This window comes from Eumetopias jubatus, unplaced genomic scaffold (genome assembly GCF_037043125.1).
Source record: "Eumetopias jubatus isolate StellerSeaLion01/CBP00866 unplaced genomic scaffold, mEumJub1_p1.0 scaffold_4, whole genome shotgun sequence".
Classification (NCBI taxonomy): domain Eukaryota; kingdom Metazoa; phylum Chordata; class Mammalia; order Carnivora; family Otariidae; genus Eumetopias; species Eumetopias jubatus.
Genome location: NW_028274810.1, coordinates 88,241,936 through 88,261,020, shown reverse-complemented (window position 1 = coordinate 88,261,020; position 19,085 = coordinate 88,241,936). Strand labels below are relative to the sequence as shown.

General features: G+C 43.7%; 1 protein-coding gene across 1 annotated transcript in view; it reads left to right on the top strand.

The window, feature by feature from the left end:
* MACO1 (macoilin 1) overlaps positions 1-18,533 on the top strand; it is a 57,979-nt gene extending 39,446 nt beyond the window's left edge. The window contains exons 7-11 of the mRNA XM_028113895.2: positions 4,835-4,993; positions 6,309-6,491; positions 8,877-8,997; positions 12,978-13,152; positions 18,050-18,533. Of these exons, the coding sequence (XP_027969696.1) occupies positions 4,835-4,993; positions 6,309-6,491; positions 8,877-8,997; positions 12,978-13,152; positions 18,050-18,252 (841 nt within the window). The 3' untranslated portion in view covers positions 18,253-18,533. The remainder of the gene's footprint in view (positions 1-4,834; positions 4,994-6,308; positions 6,492-8,876; positions 8,998-12,977; positions 13,153-18,049) is intronic.
* The last annotated feature ends 552 nt before the right edge of the window (positions 18,534-19,085 follow it).

The window sequence follows — 19,085 nt, the reverse complement described above, 5'->3', positions numbered from 1 at the left end:
GAATGACCCCACCCCCGTGAGTGAGGTAGTCTGCTGGGGGTCAGAGCTTGCTTCACAGGTTACAAGTAGGGTGCTGTCTTTTAAAATTATTAATAAAAGTGGCTAGGAAAGGTGTCTGGACCTCATAGGTAACATTTTGGGTTGGTTACAACCTTAGCTTGTCTAATTGGGCACAAGTGGACATATTGGTTAGGCACACAGACTCTAGCTTTGCCAGGGGCTCTGTCTGGATCCCAAGTGGTAACAGCATTGGGCAGACTTTGTAAGGGTGAAAACTGGTTCCACAGGAGTTGGGCAAGCAGGAAGTGCATTTACTTCCTTCCTGAGCCTTACCAAGTTGGTTAAGATCTGTCTGGCCCAATTTCTTTTTTCTTTTCTTTTTTTGGGGATGAGAGTGTAGTTCTTCTGGAGTAAAATTCCCTTTTATGCCTTCACCTTTTGTGTAGGGAAGAGAGTAGGATTTAGCTCTGATAAAAGGGGTCTGAGCTTGTGGATGCATTTTCTTTCCTCCTTCCTTTTGATCCCTATTTACAGAAATCGGTTCTAAGGGTTATAAACTGTTACTTCTGCCTCATTTTCTTCCTGACCACTCGCTGCTGATTCAGATTATAGCTATTGACATTTTAATAAAATCCCATGAATACATTTGAAGATTTTGCATTAACCTCTAACACCATTTAATCAGTACTTCTTGGTGCCTCACACCAATAGATTATATATCTGCATTTTATCTAGGAAGTATTGACCTTCAGCACCAAAGGGTTAAGTAACACCATTAAGACAAGCAGTAGTTATTTGTCTAATAAATGTTCCTGGCACTTTGACTGGCTTGGTTCAATTCAATTTACTAATTCACATAATTCTTTTTTTAAAACTTGTGTACATTTTTCTGTTGCACATATGCAAAAATTGAAATATATCTTAGAAAATAGGATTGTGTAGTGCATCCATACAGTGGAATATTACGCAGCAATTAAATTATTTATGAAAATTTTCTAGGGGCACCTGGCTGGCTCAGTCGTTAGTAAAGCACGCGGCTCTTGATCTCAGGGTTGTCAGTTCAAGCCCTGCATTGGCACGAAGCCTACTTAAGAAAACAAAACAGAACAATTTCTGATGGTGCGGAAAGGTGTGTACAATATGCAAACTGCATATGTGGTACTCTCTCACCAATATTAAAAAATACACATACGAAGAAAGAGAAAGAAGACGCATGCAGAAGTAAACCAAATGTGACTAGTGAGTGCTTCTGTCTGAATGAGAGGATTAAGAATTACTGACCTTTTCTTTCCTTTTCTTTTTTTAGAGATTTTATATATTTATTTGACAGAGAGAGACACAGTGAAAGAGGGAACACAGCAGGGGGAGAGGGAGAGGGAGAAGCAGGCTTCCCGCAGAGCAGGGAGCCCGATGTGGGGCTTGATCCCAGGACCCCGGGACCATAACCTGAGCTGAAGGCAGATGCTTAACAACTGAGCCACCCAGGCACCCCGAATTACTGACATTTCCATTCTATATTTTTACTTTTCTGTTGTTTCTGTTGTTGTATGCAGTGTTTAACCTGGACTGGGTGTCATTTTTGCAATAAAAAATAGATCTAATAAGGGATTGTAAATCATTTTACCACCTACCTCCGGAAAGATTTAAAATATAGTGAACATGCAAGGTTAAATTAATGCTTTCTCTGGGAGACAATGCATAATTGCCCCTTATACGTTTTTAAAATTCCTGAGAGTTTTCCATTTAGCACTTGAAGTTATCTTGTGTGTCACCATGCAGTGTTCCCCCAGATTGGTGTTTCTTCAACTGGGGATGCCAGTGTTAGCTCCCCAGTTTGCCTCAGCTGTTTGGGGAACAGTAATTCAGAGTTTCACAAAATTAATGGCAGTTATGAAAATCCTGAAGCATTTTAATTTTACTTCTCTGTCTTGTGAAATTAGGTTATTTTATTTTTAAAATAAGCTTTTTATTGAAGTGTAACACACGTTCACGAAAGGGCACAAATCTTACGAATTTTCATAACCCTGGTAACCACGTCGTTCTATTTTTGTTGTATTGTCTTTGACAAAATTTCACAATCCTACCTAAGAAAGTATATTTTTGTTCAGGGTTCTGCAGTCTCCAGAAGTTACACTCAAGATACTTTGTACTTTTTGTTCTCATAATTGCATTAAGTCTTTGAGTTTTTACATTTTTCAAGGAGCTCTAAAGTTTCATTCAGAATATTGTCATTATTCTTAGTTCAGGGTAGGAAAATTGGCCCTTATAGATTAAATAATAACTGCAAAATAATAACTGCAAAATTATTGACATCTAGCCTCTGCAGATTTCATTTTTCTTTCATTCCCAACTGTGGCAGTGTTTTGCCCCAGCCGGCTGGTTGTATGGAACTTGATTCCTGGGCCTCCACATATGATACAGCTTAGGTTGCTAATCTGAGGAAGCAGATCAGCAGCCAGCAGTAAGTGTGTCAGGCCTAGAAACCCTAGACCGAGCTGGGAGGAACTTTAGAGGTCATTAGCCTACAATGGGGAAACTGAGTTTTGGAAGGTTACATGCCTTGCCCAGGGTCGTGGACTTGGCACCAGAGCTGAATCTAGAATCCTGGTCCTAAACCCCATTATAAACCATGCTAAGTCCCTATTCTCATCTTTAAGCTCACCCTTTCTACTAAAAATTCAACCCTCAGACTGTGAAATCAGCTTCTCCAGAAAGATAAATAACCTAACATGTTTTTCAGCCAAACTTCTTAATGGGGATAACCTAACAGCATCAACCTGCTTTGGAAAATATCCCTTGGGTTACTTCGGGTGAATGAGGGGTGGTGTGGGGATAGTACAAATGCCAGTCTGTAATTGTTTAGAGCAGTTCTGGGAGTGCATTCAACTGGAATAACCCTGGCAATAGGGAAAGTGTGGCGTGATGTCGACTTGTGACCCTTCCCTGGGGAGTGAGCTATGTCAGGAGACATGGCAGTGCTTCTGGAATACGGTCTCTTGTCTGTTCCTGGGCCCTGGACAGGGAGGGGGACAGGCTACGGTGCCTGGGAAATGACCATCGATGTGTTATGCCTTTTTGTTTTTGAGATTTTGTTTCAGTTGACTAAAGGTAGATCAGTAAATAAAGCCTCTCTTTGATTTTCCAAGGGAGGCCAGACAACATATATTTAGTAAGTGTTGTTCACTGTGGTGGGCCCTGGGGACTTAGGGCTTAATAAAACATGTCTGTAAGGACTGAAGTCTATGGGGCTGGCAGTTCCGAGGAGGGGTGACCACTGCCCTCCAGAAATCTCGGTTCTGTTGGTATGTTGGATTCACGACATGCATAGGGTCTCATCAGAGCCTACTGACTTTTGCCTGCCTGTTTATCAGAAAGCATACCTCCTCAGGCCCACCTGCAGCCATCCTTGGCCTGACCTTCAGTGCTCTCCACAGTCGCATCCACCAGACCCATTCTGCCCTTTCTCATTCAGCTCCCAGAGGACACGGCTTCCTCAGAGGCCAGGCTGATTGTTCCGTGCCCAAATATCTGTGGCTGTCCTTACTTTTTTGAGCTTTTGAGCATGTTGTCACCTTGTTTAGATTGCCCCCTCCTCCCCTTCTTCTTCAAATCCTGCCCAACCTTACAGGCCCAACCTAATTCCCACCTTCTCTTGTCGGAGCTCCTGTGGCACCTCTCCCCCTCCCCCGCTGTGGGTGACATAGCCACGGCCCAGCCTGCTGGGGAAGAGAGTGGGCTCTGGAAGGCTGGAGCCTTTCCTGAATCTAGACCTCTTCATCTGTAAGAATGGGAGTAACCAATTGTTACCTGGCCCACAATTGTGCAGACTAAATGAGTTCATACCGTTGGCCTGTAGAACAAACAGTACGGGGCCCATAAGTCCTCATTAAGTATTAGTTGTTATTCCTTCTCACGTGTATTCAATCCGGTCTTCCTCGTGCTACAGTCTCACCACTTTAAGTCGCCATTTGTGGGCCTCTAGTGAAATTATAAAGCCCTCTCATGAAGAGAGTCTGGATTTTATACTTTCTATTGACCCTTTTCAGTCCTACCTGCGCATATAATAGTTCCCCAAAACATAGCGCTTAAAATGGAGCTGTTACTGTTTTAAAAGAAAATAGATGGAACAGAGGTTAAGGAACTGAAGAGAAAAGATAGGCTTCAGTTCACAGATGGAGTTTTCTTACGATTCTCAGAGCATGTCATTTGTTCCTATTTGCACTGTTGTTGAGTCGAATGAGCTCTTCTGTCACAGTCACTAGAGGTGTGAACGTCGTGTAGCAAGAATGCTAGCAATTTCCGAGCCTGCCTTAGACACTCCTCTTCTCCAGGCCGGCGGTGGAAGGGAATCTTGAGACGGTAAACTCCGGTGTATCAGGATACCTCAGAGCCAGTGGGGCGTGAGCGGGCCGTTGCTAATACATCTCCCTTGCTGAGAGGCGTAGGAGAGTCACCGGGGTGGGGGTGTGTGGGGGTGTGTATGTGTTGGGGTTCCCACGCCTTTAGCCACCCTCTCTCTGCCTGTCCCTCCTTTATTAGCAGCTCAGGAATTCACAAGCACCTCAGCTGTTGGTGCTCACAACACGCGGAGGAAATCAGGTTACTCTCTGGCGGTGGGAAGAGGTGGGGACGCAGGCAGAAAGCAGCACTCAGTGAAAAGCCAGTTGCAGACGGGAGGGAGTCGTGGTGTTGGCCGGAGCTGCCAGAGGGGTCTTTTGCGGGGGCCCCCCCACCCCGCCCCCAGCAAGTCTTGGACTTCAGCCAGGGTCTCCCGCAGAGCCCTGTGGGTGTCCTTTCCCTGATGATGAAAATGCCACATTTCTCCTTCTCCTAGGCTGGAACAAGACATTAAAAAGTTAAAGGCCGACCTGCAGGCCAGCAGACAAGTCGAACAGGAGCTCCGCAGTCAGATCAGCTCCCTCTCCAGCACCGAGCGGGGGATCCGCTCTGAAATGGGCCAGCTCCGGCAGGAGAACGAGCTGCTGCAGAACAAGTACGTGCACCTTGTGGGCCTTTGGTTGCGAGCCAAGTGACCTCACTGTTCCTGTGGCTTCCAGGGACTGGAGCAAAAGATGTGATGACAAAGGGACCTGGCAGAGGGGGTTTTAAATGAAATGTTTAAAATTTTTAATGTAGTACCAGATATTCAACATGTTACAAAAATCTATAAAAACTTGTTTCATCGCAACAGTTTATTAATATTACTGTTCTTTCTTTTTTCATTTATTGAGTTCTTCTCTTAGTTTAAAATAGTCATTGAGCTTTTGTGATACTATAAGTAAAACTGACGAGCAGTCGTTCTGCCACAATTTGAAAATCCTCCTTTGAATGAAAGTTTCCAGAGGAAAAGACTCTATTTATTGATATCTGGAACTAAAAACTGACATTGAACTTTGATTTTATTTGAAGAGGCAAGCCAAAAGCCAGCTCTTCCATGTGAATTTGTTTATGCTTCCCATTGATTCATCCTGGAATTACTTCTTGACTCAATATCGATCTTTTTTTTTTTTTTTTAATCTCTCAGCAGTGTGCGCCTGGGGTAATGATTACTATGATAGGCTCTGGGCTTTCCCCATTGAAAGAAGAGTCCTTCAACATGCTTGAGGAACACAACTCAAAGCTAGAGCATTATAAGCACGTAACTTCTCCATTGCTTCTGACGTGCACACGTGATGGCTCGCACTGACAGAGGGTATCTCACCTTACGCTGATATTCTGAGATGAACTCACCTTGTACTGATATAGAAAGCTGGGGGTGGTAGTAGGCAGGGAAGGGAATATGGCTGAAATTTCTATCTGAAATTAAGCACCTTGTGACTCTTAACTCCGGGGTCTATTTTGGGGTACTTTGAGAAAACGTCTCACAGCTGGAAAAGGAAGGCTGCAGCATGACAGTATTCAGGCAAAGAGAAACCTTCCCCATCCCACCCTTTACCTTGGCTTCTGTGGGGCTGGTTCCATCGGTAGTTCTTTGATCTACTCTGGTTCTCTCACGGTGCTTTGGGGCACAACTAGAATTAGTTGTACAGCTGTCTTTCCCTCTGAGAGAAACTTGTTTTATCCTTTTTTCCTGGATCGCCTTCTGTAGATTGCTTACCATAGTAGGGCAAAGGCTAGGTCTTATTCTGTATGTTGTTAGGCAGCTTGTTGGTGTTTAGGAATTGTTAAATAACGACAATATGTTTCTCCTGGGCACTCTGGAAGCTGACATTTATGATTTGCTGTTCAAAAGAGGAGCCACGTTTCTCTAGGGTTTCTAGTGGGCATTTCTGATGATGAAACTCTGTATGATAATCATTTCCATATAGATTACATAATGCTGTGCAAATGAAGCAAAAAGACAAACAAAATATCAGCCAGTTGGAGAAAAAGCTAAAAGCTGAGCAGGAAGCCCGAAGTTTTGTAGAAAAGCAATTAATGGAGGAGAAAAAAAGGAAGAAGTTGGAAGAAGCTACTGCTGCCCGGGCCGTTGCATTTGCTGCCGCGTCTAGGTATGTCTGTGCTGCTCGTCCCACAACCCGACCCCCCCCGACCCCCCACCCCGCTCCTGGCGCTGCATCTGAGGTGGGCCTGCCTTGCACCAAGACCCAAGACCAGCATGGGAGTTTGAGGCCTCGGGCAGGGTTGAAATACAACCATCACGCACTGATAGGTTGCCACCAAGTACTGTTTCCTGAGATGGCCAAAGCCGTTCAACTTGCGCGGTCTTGTAACAGCTTCGTCCCTCAGTGACCTCATCTAGGGAGCGGGATGAGGGCGTCACCATGCCTCCCACACCCAGGAGGCAAAGTGCTGCTCATAAAAGGGTTTCCGGTCACTTTCTGTGTGGCCAACAACTACTAAACACTTGGAGAGATTCCAGTCTGGAATTTCATGCCCTTTATAGAACTGTCTTTACTCTCTACTCTCAGGTGTATGTGTTTCTGAAGTTTTTATCTTAAAATAGAAGAAAGGAGAATCTTGGTTGCCCAAGTCCTTTGTATGGACTGACTGACTGCTCCTGTCTTTGTCAGGTATCAGCAGACTGTCACATGAGCTGGAAAAGATGAAAAAAACAAAACCATAAGTCATTATTAGACATCGTTGAATTTGTGGAGGGTTGGGAATTGGGGACTACTTCTATGCCATTGAAAAGTATTCAAGTATTCCAGAAACTGAATTCCAGCAAGGAGGGAAGATCCTTAAGAGGCTTAAGAGCCTTCACTTTATGGCTTTTTCTTTTCTTTGTGTTTTGTTTTGTTTTGTTTTGTTTTGTTTGACTAGCGAAGTCCATCTGTGTGGTGGGGGTCAGTTATGGTTTTATAGTTGCAGAGTGAGGTTACATTATGATTGATTTCATTTTAAATTTTTATCGTAATTTGTATCGATATAATATAATTCTTTTTAAAAAATACTTTATTTATTTGAGAGAGCACCTGAGCAGAGGGAGAAGCAGGCACCCTGCTGAGCAGGGAGCCCGATGTGGGACTCGATCCCAGGACCCTGGGATCATGACCTTAGCTGAAGGCAGATGCTTAACTGACTGAGCCACCCAGGCACCCTCGATATCATATAATTCTACTGTAATTCTTAAGTTTTGTTGTTTTTTTTTTTTTTTGTATGTGGCATGTTAAAAGCCTTCTTTTGGGTTCTGGCATTGGTAGAAGAACTGGTGGATCATCATTTCACGTTTAAGGAAATAACAGCCAGAGAGAACTCTTTCTTCCTCTGGGCTCCTGCCTCCCCCAGCCAACTCTGGAGTGCAGATGGCTGAGCTCACTTGGCCCATCAGCATCCAGACAGACTCACAAGACACTTCACTAGCCTGCCTAGGATGTGGGGGTTTTGTTTGTTCATTCCTTTAAAGATTTGTAAGCACAGACCTCTTAGTAAAAAGCACATGTTTCTGAAGCACACTTAGGCTTGCAGGAGATTTTTCTGAACAGTCATCCGTGTGTGACCTGTGCTGTCCTTAATTCATCCAGCACCTCCTAACCTGAAAAAAAGTCCACTGAGGAGGATATGACAGTTCCTTAACCATATTGTTCAGTATCTTATGCCTGAGAATCAGTACATTGGTTTTAATCTCTTCCCTGACTCCCTTTGGCTTCCAGTCAAGCTTATTTGTTTTGATCTTATCCTTTGATGGTCCTTGTTTACCATCACTTAGGTAGAGGCAGTTTTTATTCTCAAGTAAATCTCAAGGTGTAAGTCCCTCACTGGACTTCCTTTTTGGTAGGCAGAAGACACCTACCTTCTCCATCTAGCTGTTTCTGAAACCTAAACGGTTAATCAGCTTTGGACTGGCTATTGCCATCATCTTTTTTAGTTTGTCCTTCTTACAGCCCTGAGAAGCAACCTAACGCTCTGGCAACTTCATGACTCAAGAAAGGTGAACTTTCCAAGGCATAGACCCTCAAAAGTGAAAAATGTTTTAGCTCACTGCCCCCTGCTGGAGATAGTACACATCCAGTTTCTTGCTCAGCTCCCGGGTACTGTCTCAGGTCATGTGGCTTGGGGGGAGTTTGCTGCATTGGGAAGCTGGAAAGCCTCAGTTCTTATCCCTGGAGTTCTGTGACCTACCAGCTAGGTGAGGCTGGACTGGTATTATATCTGTGTAGTCTTAGTTTTCTTCTCTGGAAAATGGGACAATATATCCTACCCTTGCAAAGAAGGCAGAATGGGTAAAGTACCTCACTTGGTGCCTGGTTCATATTAGATACCCAATTAATTGTTTCAGATCATTGTTGAAATTATCAAAGAACAGAGAATGAGCAGACTGAGCCAAAAGCTAAAACCGGACAGACTCTGGAGTATAAGAGAAATACCAATCTTGCAGCTTAAGTAAACCTCTGGTCTTTTAAATCCCTTTCTTTCCTTCTCTTCTTTTGCAAAAGGGGGGAGTGCACCGAAACCTTACGGAATCGGATCAGAGAATTAGAAGCAGAGGGCAAGAAGCTCACGATGGACATGAAGGTGAAAGAAGACCAGATCAGAGAACTAGAACTGAAAGTTCAGGTATGGGGAGCACAAAAAACTTTCTCCTACTTGGATTCTCCTTCTGTTAGCTGTGTGCTCAGTGTTGTGATGTGGAGGTGGTGTCTTTTTGTTTTATGTAGATTTTGTTTTATTTATTTGAGAGAGAGAGAACACAAGTACACAGAAGGAAAGGGAGAAGCAGACTCCCCACTGAGCAGGGAACCTGACTCGGGGCTCCATCCCAGGACCCTGGGATCATGACCTGAGCTGAAGGCAGATGGTTTTGCTTAACCGACTGAGCCACCCAGGAGCCTTGAGTTGGTGCCTTTTGATAATAGGCCAAATCCCACTGCATCTGAAAATCTCTGTATGACAAAAAAAAAAGCTCTAGCCTTGTCCAGCTCATTCAAGTCGTATTTAATTAGCCAGATTCTAATACAACCAGAAATGTTGACAGTCTTTTGACACAGTTTATACCAGAATTTGACCTACTGTAGATTCATTTCACTTTTTCAGGTTATAGGCTAGATTAGTATGCTTTGGAGCTTTTGCATCTCTTCTTAGCCCTAACCCTCTGTCCATCGCCAGGGAATTGACTGTTCTGAATGGCTCTCAGTCTTGTAGATTGCAATTCTGAGCAGTGCATGATGGGGAAAGCGGCCAGTGCTGGGGACACAACTGCTGGGTGGTGTGTATCTTAGCCCGGTATTTGGCATTGGTTCTCCAAAGGGACATTTAAAAGTGATGTCACATACCATGAAGTTACAGTAATTTGAATCACATGGAACTGGTAGGGAATTATGGGCAAGTCGGTGGGGTAGGACAGAGCCAGAGACAGAGCCTAAAGTCTGCAGTAAAAGTAGCAGCACAAATGGATGGGAACAGTGAGGACTGGTCAGAAAAAGGCTTCAGAACAGTTAGATAACTAGAAAAAAAGAATAAAATTAGAAGCTCATCTCATGGGGCGCCTGGGTATCTCAGTTGGTTGAGCGTCTGCCTTCGGCTCAGGTCATGGTCCCAGGGTCCTGGGATCGAGCCCCTCCTCAGGCTCCCTGCTCCGCGGGGAGCCTGCTTCTCCCTCTGCCTCCTGCTCGTGCTCTCTTGCTATCCCTCTCTCTCAAATAAGTAAATAAATCTTAAAAAAGAAAGAAGCTCATCTCATACCATACAAAAAGAAATTTCAGATGGAGTTGAATATAGGCAGAAAAGAGAAGCATTTTACTTTAAACTAGAATTTTATCTTGAAACCAGGAAAGACTTTCTTTTAAGATTTTATTTATTTATTTGACAGAGAGAGCACAAGCAGGGAGAGCTGCAGGCAGAGGGAGAGGGAGAAGCAGGCTCCCCGCTGAGCCAGGAGCCTGATGTGGGGCTTGATCCCAGGACCCCGGGATCATGACCCGAGCCGAAGGCAGTTGCTTAACCAACTGAGCCACCCGGGCACCCCAACCAGGAAAGACTTTCTAAACAAAAATAATGGAAGAAATCATAAAGCAAAAAAAAAAAAAAAAAATCAGTGGCAGAGCGTACAGATATTGAACAAATATAAGGAATTAATACTCTTGATAGGTAGGTAGCTCATAAAATTTGTTTAGTAAAGCTCAGATATTCAGAAAAATATGTAAAGAATATGAAAAAATAATTCACAGAAGAAAAATAAATGGCTGATAAGAATATATCCTCATCAATCACCAAAGACCTGTAGATTAAAATCAGACATCATTTATCTCCTGTGAAATTTCTGTTTCTTTTTTTTTAATTGCAGTAAATTTGGCACACAATGCTACATTAGTTGCAAGTGTACAACATAGTAATTCCACAGCTCTGTATGTCATGCTCTGCTCCGAGCGAGTCTGTCACCCTACAACCCTAGGGTGCTCCGGTACCATTGACTCTGTGCCCTATTCTGTACCTTTATCCCCTTGACTTATTTATTCTGTAACTGGAAGCCTGTACCTCCCACTCCCCCTCACCCATTTTGCCCACCCCACCAACTCTCTGTATCTTTGAGTCTGTCTCTGCTTTTGTTTGTTTGTTTGTTCCTTTGTTTTGTTTTGTAGATTCCACATATCAGTGAAATCGTATCTTTGTTTTTCTCTGTCTGGCTTATTTCACTTAGCATAGTATCTTCTAGGTCCATCCATGTTGTCACAAATAGCAAGATCTTATTCTTTTTTATGGCTGAGTAATATTGTGTGTGTGTGTGTGTGTGTGTGTGTATTCATTTTCTTTATCCATTCATCTCTCAATGGACACTTAGGTTGCTTCCATATCTTGGTTATTGTAAATAATGCTACAATAGACATGGGGATGCATATCTCTTTTGGAATTAGTGTTTTTGTTTTCTTTGGGTAAATACCCAGTAGTGGAATTACTGGATCATATGGTATTTCTACTTTTAATTTTTTGAGGAGCCTCTGTGGCCGCACCAGCTTGCAATCCCACCAGTAATGCACAAGGGTTCCCTTTTCTCCACATCCTCACCAACACTTGTTAGTTCTTGTCTTTTTGATAATAGCCATTCTAACAGGTGTGAGATGATTTTGTGGTTTTGATTTGCATTTTTCTGATTAGTGTTATTGAACATCTTTTCATGTGTTGGCCATCTTATGTCTTCTTTGGGAAAATGTCTGTTCAGATCCTCTGCCCATTTTTAATCAGATTATTTGTTTTTTTTGGTGTTGGGTTGTATAAGTTCTTTATATATTTTGGATATTAATCCTTTGCAGAATATATCATTTGCAAATATCTTCTTCCATTCAGTAGGTTGCCTTTCCATTTTGTAAAAGTTTTTTATTTTGGTATAGTCCCAGTAGCTTATTTTTGCTTTTGTTTCCCTTTTCTCTTGTGAAATTAGCAAAGAGTTTTTAAATAATAATATCAGCCTGGGTGAGGATGAATGAAACAGGCCTCATAATTGCTGGTGGAAGTATAACTTTCTGGAAAGGGTCATATACTTTTTAAGTATTTCCCATTTTACAACTCGTGCTTAAGATAAATATTTAAAAATCTCATCAATGATTGATATACGAAGATGTTCATCATAATGGTATATAAATGAAAAAAAAAACCTTAACAAAGGGAGATTTGTTTCATAAATTATGATACATGTAAGTAGGAATATTATACAGCCATTAAAAATTACATTTCCAAAGAACCGTTGAGATTATATGAGTTTTTTAAAAACTGTATACAAAACTACATATAGTATGATTTCATTTATGCTAAAAGATACACATATGCTTATAAAATACTAAAGGGAAATATATGGTTTTTCACAGTGTCAGGATATTGAGTGATTTTCATTTTCTTCCTTGAACTTTAATATATTTCTAAATTCTCTATAATATGTTTGGATTTCTCTCTTAAAAAATTAAAATACCTGTATGTGTATATATATATATATACACATATACATATATACACACACACATATATAATATGTATTAAAATATATATTAAATGTATATTTTATATATTAAATAAATATATTATTATATATCATATGTTACATATGATATATAATATGAAATAAATATATGATATATATTATATATATGGGCTACATTACCAGACGTTTTAAGTGGGCTTATTCTGCGGTACGTCCTGTCAAAATAATGAACACTTTTATAATTTTTAGTGCAGGTTGAGAGTAGAGTTTTGGCAAATTTGATCACAGCAACATTTGCATCTGGGAGCATGGAACAAGTTCTCTGTGGTTCTTCTGAATTAGGCTTGTAAGAAGTGTTTCATTTGGAGACAGTCTGTTGTTACTAGAAACAGCCCAACATAGTCAAATTTATCTACTAAAATATTTTTGTATGTCATACCATTATATAAATACATTTTGCACTTAGAGGGATCTAAGTGGTGAGGTCTTAACCCATGAAACACCAGGATTCTGTATTCTAGGGGCCAGGTCAGTAATAGCAGGATTTTATTTGTGATTTCAGGCTAATTTGTAGACATCGATGCCAAAACTATCTTGTAACATCTTGCTGCTTTGATGATGTTGATAGGAGCTTCGGAAGTATAAGGAAAACGAGAAGGACACGGAGGTGTTAATGTCAGCCCTCTCGGCCATGCAAGATAAAACACAGCACCTGGAGAACAGTCTGAGTGCAGAGACGAGAATCAAGCTGGACCTGTTCTCTGCACTGGGGGATGCAAAGCGACAGCTCGAGATTGCCCAAGGTAGGAGAGCTGCGGGCCCCAGATGAAGTGGTATGGCTAAGAATGCACAGGGGCGCAGGGAGCAGAGATCCCTTAGAGCTCAGAGCCAAAGGCATTCAGTTTTCTTTTTAAGTGGTTTGAGAAGTGCCCAACATTGATATTTAGGAATCATCACATTAATTCATCTTGCAGACATATTTTGAGGTGAGAATATGTCAAGTGCAGGGCATCCAGAGAAGAGTATGAGTTTCTGTGCTCAAGGAGCTCATGGTGTTGTTGAAGAAAGAGAGCGCTGCAGAGCCACCAAAAGGTGCTGGTGCTGCGGTATGTACGAGGTTGTGGGAACAGAGGGAGAAGCAGAGACCAAGCCCGTGTGGGAGTTCGACAGGGCTGTTTCCCAGGGGAACTGATGTCTGAGCTGGGTTTTGGATGAGCAAGGGTCAGCCCAGTGAAGAAGCAGTGTAGGGGGGAAAGGGGCAGAGAGGCCTGGAAGCAGAAGAAACCACTTGGGCCAGGCCACGGAAGCTGTGTTCCGAGCCGCAGCTGGCTCCGCGTGGTTACAAATGAGCAGCCTCTAGAGAGCCGGCTGTTCACTCAGCAGGTCTTTCCTGAGGCCTACTGTGTGCCAGGCACTGTGAGGTCCCCCGAGGGGACAGGCAGCCACAAGCAAGCACAGAGTGGAGCAGATGCTGATGGGTGCGGGGATGGAAGTGAAGCAGTGTCAGGCAGGATGCGTGAGCGTGTCCCCGTGGGGGCGCGGGTTCCACATGGTGATGGTGGAAGAGCCTTTGAATAGGGAGCATTTGAGCAGAGGCTGAAAGTAAGAGAGTGAGTGAGCCATGTCAGTCTGGCGGGGAAAGCCCTTCAGGGGGAAGGAGCACCTGGCAGCTGGTGGGGCTACAGCCTGAGGGATGGGCAGAGTTGTTGGAAGTCAGCAAGTCAAGACTGGCGGGAGCCACGTTCCGCCAGACTTGGTAGCCCATGGGAGGAACTTTGGATTTTACTCTGAGGGACTCGGAAAGCTTTGGAAGGTTTCTGAACAGAGGCATGACACAGTCTGATGAAAAGCAATTTGGATTTTGTCCAAGAAATTGATTAGCCAGCAATAGATTACTGAAAATATTTTCAAACACTTGGACTTAGTAAAAGGAGAAGAATATTTCAACAGGTACTTAAAGAGCATTTGAAGCATTGTACTAGAAGCTAAAGGGGAGACAAAGATGAACAAGATGCAGTCTAGTGGGGGGATTGACTACGGCAGTGGGGCTCAAACTTTTTGGTCTTAGGGACCCCTTTACACTGTTAAAGTTACCGAGTTCCCCAAGGAGATTTTTTCCAAGTGAGTTATATCTATCACTATTTACCTATTAGAAATTAAAACTTTAAAACATGTATTAATTTATCTTTAAAATAACATAATAAACATATAACTCAACATATTTTTTATGAAAAATAACTATATTTTCCAAAACCAAAAAAATTTGAGAAAAATGGCATTGTTTTACATTGAGCAAATCTCTCTAATTTCTGACTCAATAGAAGATACTTCAGTTCTCATCTCTGTTTCTACATTCAGTCTGTTGTAATTTTACTTGCATGTTGTTTTTGGAAGACTCCACTTACCCCCGGGAAGGAATGAGTGTGAAGAAGGCAAATGATGTGTTAGTATTATCACGAAGCTGGTTTGGACCCTGCGGACCCTGTAAGAATTACTGCACTTGGGCAAGCCAAGCAGAAAGGCCTGCTGCCTTTAGGTAGAAGTAGGAGGGCTTGAAAGGCCAGAGCAGAGATCAAGGGTGGCTTCATGAGGGAGGGGACATGGAGTGGGCTTTGAAGGATGAATTCTGAGAACAGAGAGTGGCAGGGAAGAACGTTGTCACCTGAGGGAATCCTTAAGCCAAGGCAAGAAATGCTGGGAATGTCCAGGTGAGCAGTCCAGTGGCTTCCAGCTGGAGGACATGGGAGATTAGGAGAACCATAAATGAAGCCATGCTAGAGAATGTATTCCCTAGATTTTCAGGAGGAAGGGGTAACGTGTTCTGGCCATCATTTTGGAATAGCAATGTGAAAGATGGATTTGAAGGTGAGATTGGGTGGACGAAGAGGGGCCTGTGAGGAAGCGGTCACTGGCTTTTGTCTAAGAGGTGAGGCTTGGGGGTGGATGGTCTGGGCAGGGCGTGAAGGGAAGTGCAGGCACCCGAGGGGTGTGGGAGGATAGAGTTCCCAGGAGCAAAGGGAAAAAACAGCAGGACAGATTCGAAGGATGAGAAGAGAGAAGGAGTTTGGTTGGAGATGTTCTGATTTGGAGTGGCTTCCTGACGGCCAGGTGGAAGATTGTCATCAGTCAGTGGGAATTTAGGGTCTAAACCCCAGAGAGAGGCCCAAACCCCGGGAGAGGGGAGAAATATAGAAGTTGTGAGAAGTGAACGGAACCGTAGGAGTGGCTTGGGTTGGCGCCGGGGTAGAGCAAGAAGAAGAGCAGGCTGAGGGTCAGGCGGATTACTGTGGACTCAGGGGAAAGCATTTAAAAAGAAGGTTCCTGGGAATTCTGCTTTCAAGCTGAACTCCTGACCATACACTGGCTTTTTTGCCCTCCTGGCTCAGCTTGCTGAGAAGTAGCCACCCCTCTCTGACTCGTTTCATTGACTTGGATTTGTCCACTTGGAGGAGCTAGCCCCCGGAGTGAGGAGCACCTGGTTGCGGGCTAGCCGAGGGGAGTTTGGCTCACCAGCGCAGCCTGCCCTTCCTTGTCAGCTCAGGAATTCCTGTAAAGTGACAAAAAAAGCAAAGAGAACTGCCTTTTCCAAAGCTCTGGGAATGTTTGCATGTTGCTGATTAAAAAAATCAAACTCAAATCTGCCTGAAAAAAAAAAAAAGATACGGTGGCTCATCTCTCAGACGCTGTTAGGTATTTTATTCATCTGAGGCTTATTTTGTTCAAAGGGAAGGAGGCTATTTGATGCTTACTTGTAGCCGAGGGGACATGAAGGCAGTCAGGGGGCAGTTCCTTTCCATGGCTCTGCTGCCTTCCCCACTACTTCCCTCCACTGTCAAGCTCAGAATATTCTAATAAGGATCCAACTTTGTAATTCAAATCAAACCCCTTGTTGCTTTTCTGCTTCCTACTTTCAATATCATTTGCTTCATCCCAGTTCCAAAATGACTTTCATCTCTCTTACATTCTTTTTAAAAACGTGCCACCGTGCTCTCTTAACATTTCAGATACATTACCCTCTTCCATAGGAATCAAAATGAGTGCAACTCAAATGCAACCTCTTTTTTTTTTTTTAAGCATTTAAATTTCTGAGGGGCTACTCCTAAGTGTTCTTCCCCAGGTAGACCAGGGAACTTCAAAGCATGATGGAAATGACACGGGCTTTGGAACACTGGTGCTGGGTTTAAGTCTTGCTCTACCTCTTAATAACTGAATGACTTTGGGCAAGATACATAACTTGCAGAGCCTCAGCTTTCTTCTGGGCCGGGCACTAGGGATCTAGCAGTGAATAAAGATGTAGACACGGTTTCTGCCCTCATGGAGCTCATAAACCACTGGAGAAATGAGGGACATGAGTCATCACCAGATGAGTAGTTACAAGAGACGGAAGAAGGCCGTACAAAGGAGTGAGGACTCTGGAGCCAGACCGCATAGAGCCGGATCCTGGCTCTGTCATTCAACCTCTCTCTGCCTCAGTTTCCTCCTCTATAAAATGGATGATGATGATGATAATTCCCATGTCATATAGGGTCATTGTGCTGAATAAATAAGTCTATGTAAACACTTAGAATGGTACCTGGCTTCATGTGTGTTAGCTACTGTAATTATTTTTTTTTAAAGGTCTTATTTATTTATTTGACAGAGAGAAACACAGCTAGAGAGGGAACACAAGCAGGGGGAGCGGGAGAGGGAGAAGCAGGCTTCCTGCAGAGCAGAGAGCCCGATGCGGGGCTCGATCCCAGGACCCTGGGATCATGACCTGAGCCGAAGGCAGACACTTAATGACTGAGCCACCCAGGCGCCCCAGCTACTGTAATTATTATCCTTATTAGAAGAAAGTGACAAAAAGGCAAGTGTAGGGTGTGTTGAGAATCTAGGAATTGGGGTGCAGGGTGGGGTCTGATTTAGAAGGGAGGGTCAGGGAAAGCCACATGAGTAAGTGGAAACCTCAAGAGTGAACACAGAGAGAGCAGGAGAAGCATGGAAAGGGAAGCGGCCCAAGGCAGGCAAGAGTTGGTCGGATCTAGAAACTAAGCATAGCGAGGGAGGGTGTGCTGCAATGTTGTGCAAGCATCCAGCCGGGGCACGATGCCAAGAGGCAGGGGCGAGTACGCTGAGTCGGGGGGGGGCCCCCGGTGCAGCCGCTGTAGAGCCTCGTGTATCTTCTGTCAGAGCACCTGGAGGCGGAGGCTGCTGGGACTGACTGCAGCCTCAGTTGTTCTCTGTGCCTGGGGCTGACACTCAGATATCCAGCCTCCCAGAAAAATAGTCCAGCTCAAGAGGTGCAGCCATAAGTGCAAAATCACCACCTTCTCAGGCTGCCGTAGGCCGCTGCCGTGCTCAGAACGTGGCTCCTGGAAGTGACCTGTTTGCTTGTCACACCTACATAAACAAGAGTCCCTTTTCAAAAACCTGCAAAACCATGGCCCACAGGCCACATGTGGCCTGCTGCCTGTTCTTGCACCACCCATGGGCTAAGAATGGTTTTTGTATTTCTCCAAGTTAAAAAAAAAAAAAAACAACAAAGACAGTCTGTGGCTCATAATGCGTAAAATATTTACTATTTGGCCCTTAACAGGAAAAGTTCCTACCCTTACAGACCGGCAGAGCTGGAGCGGAATGCACTTGGGACTGGCCCACGACAAGGGCATCGTGTTAGAGGAGCCCTCCCTTCTCACTAATGGTGGCTCTTTGATCTTCCAGGACAAATTCTTCAGAAAGACCAGGAAATCAAGGACCTTAAACAGAAGATAGCTGAAGTCATGGCCGTCATGCCCAGCATAACGTACAGTGCCGCCACCAGCCCCCTGAGCCCCGTTTCCCCCCACTACTCTTCCAAATTTGTGGAGACCAGCCCCTCTGGACTCGATCCCAATGCCTCTGTTTACCAGCCCCTGAAGAAATGAAGACCAGCTGTGGGTTTTGCCCAACCATTTGGTTACCAGAAGGCACCACAAAGGAACGTCTCTGGCAGTCAAGATAAAAAAAAAAAAAAAAAAAAAAAAAGTTTATATTGTATTTTGTGGGACTGTATATGTTGTCGTTTTTAAAAAGGGGGGGAAGATAACATCCAAGTCTGATTAGAACTGCCCATCAGTTTTTCTTGTAAATTTTTAGAAGACCTCACAGAACTTTGCAGTTTATTTTTCTCGGCCAATACATTAAAACCACTCTTGGATTTCAAGTAGCCAATTTTGCCTTTTATGTATTCTTACAGTTTCCTCTTGAAGAAAAAAAAAAGGCAGGGTTTTTGCTTCTCAATCCTTTCTTTTGGTTTTGTTCTTAAATAAGCAAGCAAAACCTGCACATTGGATTCACATGGGATGCTAATGAAAACGTTTCCTTTCTAGAGAAGGGTTAATAACCTCACACGGCTTTGATTTTATAGCTGCATCACAGAAGATGATTCTTGATATTACAGAAAACAAAAGTTGATTACCCCTCCAAGGACCAAACAAATTCTGGGAGTGTCATTTAAGCGAGGGGAGCAAGGTGATGAGACTAGCTGTGAGAGTGTCACCAGGGTTGTGTCGGAAACATTCCTGTTCCCCTCGGGTGTGCAGTCCTAGAAAATTGCTAGCAGTGCCTTGGGAAAAGACATTTCAAGAGGAAACTTGCTGATTTTAAACTACTTTCCCCCTTTACCATCATCTGTTTTCTGTCTGTGTCGAGCTCCCTGCGGATCCTGCTGGAAACTGGTGGGTAACGGGGCTCTTCGTGACCGCCGCCGCTCCAGCCC